Below are 12,575 nucleotides of genomic sequence, written 5' to 3' on the forward strand. Positions count from 1 at the left end.
GTGACGGAACAGAACAGAGGAACTGCAGGGGAGAAAAGGATGCAAAGCTTTTTTATTCACTGCACTCACCTGTTTCTCTGGTGCAATGAAACCGTCACGCAACAAAAAACATTAATGGACATCTTTTAAAGACTGGTTTGAAATACCTGACGTTTCAATGCTTAAGTGGACTTTTGCCCATTATTTGTATGGCGGTAGCTCCCCCCCCCCCCCGCTCCCCCAGCTCATGAACACAGAACCACTCTCTGAACTCAGGAGAGTGGGCAGAGTCCCTTCAGGGTCCTAGATTCGGGGCAATGGCCTGGAAAGAGGCATGGCAGGATCTCTGTTTCTGGGGAGATACATGTATTCAAAGAAGACAGACAAACCTGCTTTTTGCTCAACATCCTTAAATGATTTTAAGATGCCTTCTAGTTGCCTACTAAGTTCTGCCTTCAAGTACTCTTCCTTCACCAGTGCTGACAAATCCTCACAGAGGGCCTGGGCCACTTTTATCTGCTTCATTTCCTGCTCTAGTTCCTGCTTCATTTTTTGGGCTGCTTCCAACTGCTGGTTCATAGCCTCAGGGTGTGTGCTCCCAGCCCCACTGCTGCTGACTTGATTATCCAAGTCACTCAGTTTATCAGAAAGGCTTCTCAGCAGGCTTTGGTACTGTGTGCTCTTTACAATGGCTTGGCCAATCCAGTCACATCTGTCGCTCAGTTGTCCTGTGAGGCTGTCCCACTTCTGGGTCACAGCTGCCAGTTGCTCTTTCACGACCCCGTGGAAAGAGGGGTGTTCCCCAGGTCTGCTCAAAATGCCCCGGCCGGCTGCTGTTAGCTGTTCATACTGAGGCTTCCGAGTGTCAAATTCTTGCAGCAGAATCTAAAGCGAAGAGGTAGCGAGGGTAAATAAACACCCAAGTTATCAGATGATTAATTATGGAAAATGGAGCTTTCAGTTTCTAGACAGACAGATATGGTATTTATCTACCTAGTTTTTACTTTTTCTAGTTCCTGTTGTCCTAGTTTTTATTTCAAGGGCAGGGCAGTGATCTTAAATTAATCCAAAGAGCAACAGGGCTTTGCAGAGATAACATTTTGTGTAAAATAACATCCTTCACAAAGGGGAAAAAGCAGAGAGTAAATACAGCGGTCTGGGCAGAATGAACGACAGCTGATGTACAAATATTCACAAACGAAGGGAAGCACTGCTATTGGGCAAGTTCACAGCACACAAATACCAAATTTGTATTTTCCCACTTGGCAGTTCTCTCTTTGCAGGGTATTTTAAATGCTCTGTAGCATTTTATACCAAAGGAAATGGGCACCGATGACACTGTTAGAATATATTAACTCATGGGGCATTATTTTACAAGGGCTTTTTTAAGATATAAGGTTTATTAACATTTATAGTCCCTATTATAAAAATTTTAGCCAATAAATCATGTTGCTCAGAATGTGCAAGCTCAGCACTGACTCTCATTATACAATGAGTGATCCAGAAATCCCCCTTTGTTACTACAACATTTTATCTACCTCAGGGAGACTACCAAGACTAGGGACAATTATTTCTCCCCAGATATTTATTTATGTCTTCTGCTTTCATTCTCTTCAGATTCAGAATGTACATGAGCTAGGACATGCTGATGCTCTACGACCAAGACTGATTTGTATTTTCAAAGTACAGGACTAGCCGCACTGCTCTGATAACCATACGGAGACGTAGGGAAATCCAACTGGAACCACAACAGAGCTTTTGCTTCTACCTCTGACTCACATTTCAGGGATTTTTTTTCTCCTTGTGGATTCATCCGCTTTATTAGACTAGTCTAAGCAACGTGTGGTTCAAGGTTCCCCCTCTGTTTCTGTTATTCTTTCTTCTCTTTCTATTCTGTCTCTCCACCCCTCAGGGGCGTATTGCATGAGTTTTACAAGTTTCATTATCTTCTACCACAATCAAAATGAATAAAACCTCAAAGGAGTAATTTCTAAACAATAAAAAGCACATACCAGCTTCTCATAAAAATGTTATTATTTATACAATCACATTAATATTTCAAAGAAGGCCCTTTTTAACAGGGTCTGCACAAACCACAAGATGACTGAAATGATAAAGGGACTCGACCCACTCATGGGCTCAGGAGACTGTTCTGGGAGGCCTCCTGGCTTTGGTGCTCTGGGGGTTCCCCACTAACCTCAGGACAGTATCTTACGGGCATCGGAAGCATTACAAAGACACTTCAAGGCAGTTTAAGCACATACTGCCCAAAGCTAATGTATTTACAATGAAAACATTTGTCTTGTTAAGTCATGTAACACTCACCTGCACCTGCTGCCTCTGTGTGTTTAGCATATTTGGGTCAATTGACAAGGGCCCAAGAACACTGACCATCAGTTCTTTTTCCACAAGCCACTGTTTTAACTGAGCTTCTACAGTCTGGAACTGGGTTAGATTATTAGAGGATTCTTCCAGTTTTTGTTGTCTATCGACTGTTAACTGATTGAGTTCTTGCCACTTAGAATCTAAAAGAAAAAAATGAAACTGGTGTTTGGTTTTTATACATTTAACATCACTGTCTATGTGAATACCGCAGGATATGACTCAAAATGATACATAATGGCTATCATTCCATCTTTGTAACTCTTCTCATACAGTTGATTAAAGCCTAATCTAAGAGTTAATTGCATTTAATGATACACATTTTATGGTCCTGGAGCTGTGTGTCAACTAAAAGTATAACAAAAATTTGAATCTGACTTCGGAAGATAATGTAGAATACGGAGTATTCCTTAAGGCAAACAGGATCCAGAGATCCCACATTTCTTCTAGAAGTTCTATAGAGTCTGTTTGTTCAACTATAACTGACCTACTACAACAAGGAACATTAACCCTTTGTTTGTTTTTTTGTAAAGATTTTATTTATTTATTTGACGGACAGAGAGACAGCGAGAGCAGGAACACAAGCAGGGGGAGTGGGAGAGGGAGAAGCAGGCTTCCTGCTGAGCAGGGAGCCCGATGCAGGGCTTGACCCCAGGACCGTGAGATCGTGACCTGAGCCAAAGGCAGACGCTTAATGACTGAGCCACCCAGGCGCCCCTGTTTGTTTTTTTTTAACATATAATGTATTATTTGTACAGGTCTGTGATTCAACAGTCTTACACAATTCACAGCACTCACCATAGCACATACCCTCCCCAATGTCTATCACCCAGCCACCCCATCCCTCCCACCCACCACCACTCCAGCCCCCCTCAGTTTGTTTCCTGAGATTAAGAATTCCTCATATTAGTGAGGTCATATGATACACGTCTTTCTCTTTCTTTGAATAGCAAATCTTCGATGATCAGTGCTGGGCAAATGACTCCCAGATTTGTATACCTATGCCCCTTCCCTTTTATTCAAATCACACACAATGACAACCACCTGCTTGAAAGTTACAACACTAGGAAATCTCACCAACCCCTTACATTAAAAAACAACAACTTTTTATTCCTGTCAAAACTGGTGGATTTTTCTGATTTTTAGATTTCTTTGAAAGGTTATTCTTTCTTCCATATCACTGAGGTACAGTAATTCAGAATGTTCTTTCAGGACTCTAATTCCTGTCTTCTTGATCATAAAACCTTAAACCTATCCTTTACATTCCTAGTGCCCTAACTCCATTTTGGTCCTCATCGTGTTTTGCCTAGACTAGTGGTTCTCAAGCTTCAGCTGCACTAGAAGCACCCAGAGGGATTAACACAGGTTGCTGGACCCCATCCCCCAAATTTCTGATTCAACAGGTCTGAAGTGGGGCCTGAAATTTTGCATCTCTGGAAAGCCCCCAGGTGATGCTGATGGTGTGGCTCCCCGGAGCACACCTTTGAGAACTACAGTCCTAGACTATATAGTCTTCCCACTGGTTTCCTTGTAATCAGTGTTCCTCAGCTGCAACCCATTTGGTTCTAAAATAAGTTCCCTAAAACAATCACTTAAATATGTTGTTCTGTGCTCATACCCTTCAATAACTAACTTCTCACCACCTAGATGATAAAATATGAAGACTTCTGCCTCACATTCAAGGCCTCCCACAAAACTGGCCCTAGCCTAGTAATACTGGAGGGTGTGCACCCTGAGATGACACCTCTAATCTCGTCCTGTTGATCCTACCGTTATCATCCAAATAGGCTTCTGTTACACCAGCCCCTTACCTAATACACTCTACTTCCTCGCCGGATATCCCGAAGCTCTATCCTTCCATCACAATTCCACTAGACCTTACAAAACCTCTGCTAGGTAAGCCTTTCCTGCTGTTCCCACCCTTAAGATAGTACGCTCCCTGAAGCCAAGAGTTACTGACCATCATTTAAATATTAGTCACTCAATAAACAATCACTGACGGGCGAGATTTGTTGATCTGACAGATTTTTTTCATCTAGCACAATACAATAAATGGCTGCTTTTAATAGAACCCAATCCCTGAAACATTACCTAATGACATCATTCTATATGGCATGTTCTAGTCAAACACAATCTAACTGTAAAATAATGCAATTCAAATAATGAATTGAAAGAGAGAAATATCAAAATCTTATCAGGAAGCTTTTTTGAAATATACACTCCTCACTCGCACCCCTACTCTAAAATGCCTTGATAATACTGTCCCAAGTAATTCTGATTATCCCAGGAGAGAGCCACTGAATTAGGGACAAATTATAATCCAACAGGAGTCTATGGTTGGATCAACTATACCTTTGAACATTAAGGTTCCTTATGATAACCTTTTTTCAAACTAAAACATACTTACCAATTTTTAAATTTATCATAGCATATCTGACTCTAATGGAAGGACAATATTTAGCTCAACATAATAGAACAACTGAAAGTAAAATAACTTATTATAATCATAGTAAACAAGCAGCACCTACTATGTGCCAAGTACTGTCCGTCTGAGCTGTACACACATTAATTCACTGAATTTTCCAAACAATACTATGAAGTAGGGAAAATTAGTACCATTGCCTTACATGCATTTCCCATATTATTATAATAATGGGAAGGGGTGATAAGCTAAAAGGACTTATGAAGAGAATTCTGTGTTTATGAGAAACAGTTTATATTGGGACAGGATGGAGATGAGAGGATAACTCTGGAGGAAGAATGGAAACCACCAGACTTCTGTGGGGAGTTACTTTTTAACCCTGACTGGAAAAGAGAAGAACATAAAGCAGGGGCCAAATGAGTTCCCAAAGGAACTCCAGGGAGGAGAAGGGAGCTTACCTTTTTCAGACAAAAAAAAAAAAAAATATATATATATATATATATATAAGGAATATTTAAACTGAAATAAAGTATAAAAAAACAGAAACACCAAAAATCAAGTAAAAAATGATGAAAACATGGTACTCAACACACAGCATTTTATTCACTAGTATCTATCCTCTTCATAAAAATAAATTTAGTCGGCAGTTGCCGTCGTGCTCTCCGAGTTCCTGTCTCTCTCCCCGCACCGCCCGGGATGGCCACCCAGAACCGCGACCCAGCTGCCGCCAGCGTCGCCGCCGCCCGCAAAGGAGCCGAGCCCAGCGGGGGCGCCACCCGGGGCCCCGTGGGCAAGAGGCTACAGCAGGAGCTGATGACCCTCATGATGTCTGGTGACAAAGGCATCTCTGCCTTCCCTGAATCCGACAAGCTTTTCAAATGGGTGGGGACCATCCATGGGGCAGCAGGCACAGTTTATGAAGACCTGAGGTATAAGCTCTCCCTGGAGTTCCCCAGTGGCTACCCTTACAATGCGCCCATGGTGAAGTTCCTCACACCCTGCTACCACCCCAACGTGGACACCCAGGGAAATATCTGCCTGGACATCCTGAAGGACAAGTGGTCTGCCCTGTATGATGTCAGGGCCATCCTGCTGTCCATCCAGAGCCTGCTAGGAGAACCAAACATTGATAGTCCTTTGAACACGCATGCTGCCGAGCTCTGGAAAAACCCCACAGCCTTTAAGAAGTATCTGCAAGAAACCTACTCGAAGCAGGTCTCCAGCCAATATCCCTGACTGTCCAGCCTCTCTCTTTGTGTTGTCTTTTTATTTTCTCCTTAGATAGTCTTTCTCTTCATTTCTGTCTAGGACTCTGTATCTTAAGCTGTGGTGTCATTTTTGTTTTGTTTCTGTTTTTTAAATTAAGTCTCTGGTTGAGCCCTTGTGACAAATATATTAAATAAATACATTGGGTTTTTTTTTTAAATAAATAAATAAATAAATAAATAAATTTAGTTATGGTGTTTAGCAAGAAAAATACAAGATATGCCCAGTCCCAGCACACTATAATTTGAAATGACACTTTTAAATTTGCAACATCTTAAACATGAAACATTAAAGCAAATTAAAAAGTAACTGAGGCTGGTGGATACATTTTTTTCTGATAAAGACTGATTAAAACATGATTGCACTTCTTTCTATCACAGACTCTGTGAGTGACATGACATACCAATTTCTGTCAGCATCTGTTTCCATCTGGGGGCCTCAGGAGTGTCTGGGTTCTCCTCCAACAGCTCTGTCAATTTGTCTTTCAACTCCTGCACTTTGTTTACATTTTGCTTCAGTTCTGCCTCAAATGACTAAACAAAGGGAAAAAACTCTGTTAGTTAGATGTCAACATCAGAAGACAAAAACACAATTATAGTAGATGAAAATATCCACTGTGGAGTGCTGAAGTGGGTGAGGGGCCAGAATTCAGTGGTTAATTATTCTCCTTTCCTTTTCTCAAGCAGTCTTCAACCATCTGATAAAGGAATCCCAAAGAGGAACACTACAGCTAGGGAGAAAATGACTCTAGTCCCCAGTAGCTAGTAAGAATTTCCTATTATTCTTAAACAAATCCCTTTGGAAAAAAGGAAAATGACATTAATAATATTGTAACTGATAAGAACGTCAGTCTTGACAAAGGTTGCCAAGTTTGAGAATCTACTAGTGAATCAACACTTTTCTGGATAACATGTTATAGAATTCAAACACAGACAGACATTTTGCCATCATTGTCACAATGTAAAATCATTTCCCCAATCCTGACAGTTGGGGAAGGAAATGCCATCTATTAAAGAAAGGGAAAGTGTGAGCTACCCTATTTTATGTGGGACGGAAAAAATCCCTAATACACCTAAATAAATCTTTTCCAATAGTTGACTGGTTCAAATCCCAGACTTAACCTGATTTAAAGGTGGCAAAGTTGGGGCACCTGGCTGGCTCAGTCGGTGGATCATGCGACTCTTGAACTCAGGGTTGTGGGTTCAAGCCCCACATCGGGTGTAGAGATTACTTAAAAATAAAACTGTTAAAAAAAAAAGGTGGCAAAGGTGCTTACACCCAACAGTTCACTCATCTTTATAATGCATGTGTGTGTAAAACAGGTGACTATTATCATCACTTTTTTTTAATTTAATTTTATTATGTTATGTTAGTCACCATACAGTATATCATCATCACTTTCAACAGAAAGGCACATTAAACAAAACTGGTAAGTTATTTGCTGAAGGTTACAGGGCTGGAAATCAGAACACGGGTCCTGATCACCAGGCCTCAGAATGGCATGCTAGTCTGTTCCCTTTCAGGTCTTTGGTAAATGTACCCGCAGGATATACCTTATTCTGTTCCACCTGAGTCTTCACAGCATCCGTGTCTGTCGGAGTCGGGGCCTGGTGCCACTTGGCTGCAGTCTTGTTCATCTTTTGGAGCCACTGCATCATTGTACTGGATTCTTCCTGAGCCTTTTGCAATTTGGAGAGTTTAGTATTCAGTTCAGCTATTTTATCCTTAAGTAAAAGGCCAAGATCTTCATAACCATGGCTTATGTCAGTCATATCCTTTTTAATGGATGTCAATCCTAAAAAAGTAATAAAATAAAATAAAATCAGATGGATGCATTTTCAGGACGTTTAGAGTAAAGCTCTAGAAATAAAAGTTTGCTTTACATGATATTCCCTCCTATTTTGTCCATATTAAGCCTACTATGATAAAGTCATAGAATTTTTAGAACTAAAGGGTTAAAAATTCTTTAGAACTATCTAATAATGCTATTTAATAACAAACAATTTAGGTACATTGCATAATACAAGTGAAATGAAAAAGAGATTTTTCAATGGAATGGGAAACCAAAACCATGAAATGCTATGTATTAAGTCCTTAGGAATCAAACTCAAGAAAATAGCTCAAAGAATGTTATTCAAGTGACAAAATACCTTAAATTATTTAACCAAAAGGAAAGAAACATAACCAAATGCCAAACCAAACTACCAGATTTCACTAACTTGAGGTTAACAAAATTGCATGGAATGTTATATAAATATATTTATGAAGATACGACTATGATATAAAATAATAATGTTTTAGGGGCCCCTGGTGGCTCAGTCGGTTAAGTGTCCAACTCTCGACTTCAGCTCAGGTCATGATCTCGGGGTCATGGGGTCAAGGCCCACGACGGGCCCCATGCTCGGCGCGGACTCTGCCTGAGATTCTCTCCCTCTCCCTCTGTCCCTTCCCCACTCACACTTTCTCTCTTTCTCTTTTAAAAATAAATAATACCATTTTAACTCAAGGTTGACATTTCAATATAACTACTGTTCATCTCTAAAAAGATTTTCTCTCAAAAAAGAACAAAACAAAGCCAAAGTTACTGTAATCATAAGCACTTAAGTTACTATTCACCTTTATTTGACAAAATATCTTGAGTATCTGTGGCTGTTCCTTCACCATTTAATATTACTCCACCTGCAAAAATATTAACACTGAAGTAGTCACAGATTTCTATAGTATTTCTACACATTAATAGTAGAGGGCATTAAATCAAACCGCATAAATGGTAATCATTTAAAAATTTTATTACTATTTGAAAATATAAAATATTGATTCAATTTCTAAATCAAGCAAAGGTCCAAAATTTACAGATCCTTTCTGGTATATAAGATTCATTCTTAAAGTAGTAACATGATCACCTTAAACGTTAGAGTTTAAGAAGTTTAGATTATATACATTCATCATTAAGATTAATTAAAAAACAATTTTGTAATACAACTGTTTTATTATTTTTAGTAATAAAGTCCTTGAAGCTCAAAAGTTGCTCGCTGTGTGTGTTGCATGAAGCATAAATGACTGACAGACAAACCCTTACTTAAGGATTTCAAAGTGTCTGCTACAGTTACACAGTGTTATTATGGGTTTAATGGAAGCAGAATGAGGTACAAAGACATGAAAAGTTAAAAGTAAAACAAACAAACTCTATTACTAAAACCCACATTATGTCAACACAGATAGAGAAGAGCACAGTGGTTAGGAATGCCTGGGCTTTGGTGTATGACTCACCTGAATTTAAATCCCAGCCCCACTAATTACTAGCTGAGTGAATGAACAAATTAATCACCACACCACCACAATGGTGGGGATAATAATACCTAACTTGTGAGGCCACTGTGGGTATTAAAGACAGTTAACTTAACTGATTGCCTAGCAAATAGGAACTACTCAGTAAGTAGTAATTAGTACTCCTCTTTAATTACATAAACATCTAGCCTTGGTTCCTATTTCATAAGCAGAATATTAAAAAACTCAGTTAGACTTTCTCAGGCACGTAGGCATTGGCTACCTATCTATAAAACACAAAGACAGTTCCTAAAACTAGCCACATGAGAACAAGTTTAAAACAGGAATATTTAAATATCTGGATCTTAATCTGAGTTTTGTCTCTTTAAAACAAAAAAAATCACATACATTGGCATTTCAGTTGAAAGTGAAAATATCCTGAATCAAGATTAATTCCTCCTGTGCTTGGTAGTTATCAAGAGTAGAAAAAAAAACAAAACTTCTTACTTATTGCAAATATAAAGTGGACCTGAAGAACTAAAAACACAATAGAATTCCATTTCTTAATAACAAAATCAAAAACAAAACAAAACACTTGACATTTCAGGAAATCTGATTAGAAGAGAAAGGAGAGATCATCACACCATATATGAGTACGCTCTGAAATGGGGTTAATAGAGCAGAATAAATGGTTGCAAGAGGCCCAGCTGGAACATCTCACAATAGGGCAGCTGGGGGGCTGGGTGGAGCAGAAAAAACACAGAGGGTACTCAGAGACTCTCAGAATAAAGATACGAAATCTGCCTTTGCCTATTCTTGGATTAAAAAAAAAAAAACCCTGATATTAACAATATAAATATGTTTTAAACGTAAAACCATATACACAACTTAAACTAATTTTAGAATCATTACTTATACATGACTCTCCACTTCTGTTGAGTGGCTCAATCGTGACCACAATTTAGGTATGCTGGCTAACACATTATATAATTGTTTTCTTTGGGAACAGCGTAGAAAATAAGATAGATGGGGATTTTTAAAAATACAGAGATCCACTCTACAGAAAAGAACTGCTTCCTTCCCTCACCTCTCCTTTCCCAGGACACCAGGCTCATTTATCAAATATTTCAAGTAGAATTTGAGTCATCTCCATTAAGGGAGAAAACAAATTGGAACCTGATTTTTCCTCTTCCCCAATACAATGTTCCTTATTCTTACATATTAATTTGGTTACATTTTAGTAGTCTCTATGAAAGTGAACCATAAGAGGGATTTGAAATTTGATGAGTATAGATACTGTTCCATGCATGGAATATACTTTTAGGGCATGTACAGATGCCATCTTTCTTGTCACTCTCCCTTTGTATTTCTGAGGTTATTTTACGCATTAATTTAAAAATTAAGGGAAACAGAAGTAACATGGGTAGACCCAGTTCTTAGGGGGTCTGCCGTGGATGTAAACAAAGCACATACCTGATTTCACTGCTGCTATTGCCTTCGCGGGAGTAGTCACAGCACTGATTAGGTTACATAGTGAGATCCCATTGTTGTTTACTTTCTGAATCTCTGGTGTTTTTAGACTCCACTTCTCTTGTAATTTCTTGAGATATAAAAACACAATATTTTTCAATCTTCATAATATTTTCAAAGTTTCACATTATAATTCAATTTCTTAAACATATCTTAAAGCAATGATGACTGCAGGTCCTGATTCGTGGGGGAGTGGATAGAAAAAAAGGCACCATGCCTAGGTGTTCCAACAGCCCAGGTGACTGTTAACACTGTTAGTGGTGAGAAGTGAGATATGGTCCATCCTACATTCTGCTCAAGCCACAGTGGATGTCAGCCTATTTCTAGCTGCCATGGATTCCAAAGTAACTGTCAACTGTCAGTCTGAAAACTGTACTTGGTACCAACCAAGTTACAAGGAGAAATGTACTAGAAACGATTAAAAAAAAGGGGGGGATTCAGAATTCTATTTAATAGTGAGTTTTAATCTTCAAAATTTCAATGAATTTTTAAAAACACATATCTCCACAAAGTTGGAGTGGGAAAATCACCATAACTGGGCATAAGTTTTATGATTTGAATCAGATGACAAAAGACTTGTACAGTATCTGTACTAGAGATTCAAAAGCTTCTACCTTCAAATACTGGTTACAGTGATATATCTGAGCTAGAGTTAAATGCTGAATTGAAGATCTTTTACATAATGTTATGAGAAATGGTATTAAAAAAACACTGAAAGTAAGTACAAATTTGGTGGGGAAGAAAACTTGGGTACTAGAACAGTCAGCAACTCACTAATACATCTCTTTTAAAAAGCAACTCAAAATTTGTGTTCTTCCTCAGAAGGATTAGAGCTATGTCATGATTTCCAAATATCACCAAAATATACTTAAGATAAAATGGGGATCTAACTTATCAGATAAAAGGAAAGCACAATAGTCTTTTAACCTCTCATTACTCACACGGGCAAAGAAGAAATTAGTAGTAGATAATAATTCACCTTAGTTTCTTCCAAAGATTTTCCTAAATCCTCTGCACCAAAAGAAGGCTGCACAATGGGAACTCTTTCTGTTGTTTCTTTTATCCATGACTTCAATGACTTAACAAGGACTTGGAAAGCATCCATCTGTTCTTGACAAGAAGATATGGCTTCTTTTCTAGATAACAAAAATTATTGAAGAATTTAAGCCACAGAAAGAAAATACTCCGAAGGAATAATTACTAGTAAATAAATTATTATTATTCCTGTATCAGGCTTACAATTAAGGAAAAAAAACCCTTCTCCCATGCAAACTCTAACCCTGGATAAAAGGACGAAAAGTCTCATAGGTGCCAAGTGAAATCAAATCAGCTAAGTAACTACTTTATTCCTGAGGCACACTCCACAAAGATAGGACCAGTTAAGAAATCCGAAACCCATATGGTAATGGCACTTTATAATGCTACATAAACTCTAAGGCTATATAAACAGTTTTAACACTATTTAGATTCAGCAAGCTTTGATCTGTCCACTTTATACGGTGTTTAATGCCAACAGGCACAGAACCAGCAGGAAACATTTACAAATCACTGATCTGAGGAAAACATGCCGCCACCTAGTGGTTTCTACACGACACTACAGTCACTTTAGTGTGAATAAACCAGGTGCTTCAGAGAGCCCAGATTGAACTATCCAAACATAAGGTGAGACCTAGTGACTAAAGAATGGTAATGACTGCCTCCCCGACAGATACTCAGAAAGCTCCACAGT

General features: G+C 38.7%; 2 protein-coding genes across 29 annotated transcripts in view; one reads left to right on the forward strand and one right to left on the reverse strand.

The window, feature by feature from the left end:
• The window catches only part of DST (dystonin), a 478,114-nt gene that overhangs the window by 96,569 nt on the left and 368,970 nt on the right, over positions 1–12,575 (reverse strand). For all 25 annotated transcript variants that reach the window (XM_073905137.1, XM_073905154.1, XM_073905136.1 and 22 more), the window contains 7 exons: positions 11,826–11,982; positions 10,790–10,916; positions 8,666–8,728; positions 7,603–7,844; positions 6,453–6,582; positions 2,305–2,504; positions 369–864 (listed from right to left, as the gene is read on the reverse strand). In XM_073905137.1, the coding sequence (XP_073761238.1) occupies positions 369–864; positions 2,305–2,504; positions 6,453–6,582; positions 7,603–7,844; positions 8,666–8,728; positions 10,790–10,916; positions 11,826–11,982 (1,415 nt within the window). The remainder of the gene's footprint in view (positions 1–368; positions 865–2,304; positions 2,505–6,452; positions 6,583–7,602; positions 7,845–8,665; positions 8,729–10,789; positions 10,917–11,825; positions 11,983–12,575) is intronic.
• Positions 5,468–6,195, forward strand: LOC112837884 (ubiquitin-conjugating enzyme E2 C-like). Of its 4 annotated transcripts, none has more exons than XM_025890485.2 (2): positions 5,468–5,764; positions 5,837–6,195. In XM_025890485.2, the coding sequence occupies exons 1-2, from the start codon at positions 5,480–5,482 to the stop codon at positions 6,017–6,019; spliced, it is 468 nt and encodes a 155-aa protein (XP_025746270.1). In that variant the 5' UTR covers positions 5,468–5,479; the 3' UTR covers positions 6,020–6,195. The 4 variants fall into 4 exon arrangements, with proteins under 4 accessions (XP_025746270.1, XP_025746272.1, XP_025746271.1 ...); XM_025890487.2 differs by having other exon boundaries at positions 5,468–5,632; positions 5,810–6,195; XM_025890486.2 differs by having other exon boundaries at positions 5,468–5,615; positions 5,697–6,195.

This window comes from Callorhinus ursinus, unplaced genomic scaffold, assembly GCF_003265705.2.
Source record: "Callorhinus ursinus isolate GAN/ISIS: 27379988/994484 unplaced genomic scaffold, GSC_fseal_2.0 scaffold22, whole genome shotgun sequence".
NCBI lineage: Eukaryota > Metazoa > Chordata > Mammalia > Carnivora > Otariidae > Callorhinus > Callorhinus ursinus.

Coding starts and splice junctions, on each gene's coding strand:
- LOC112837884 (XM_025890484.2), top strand. CDS start 5,480: ATGGCCACCCAGAACCGCGACCCAGCTGCCGCCAGCGTCGCCGCCGCC.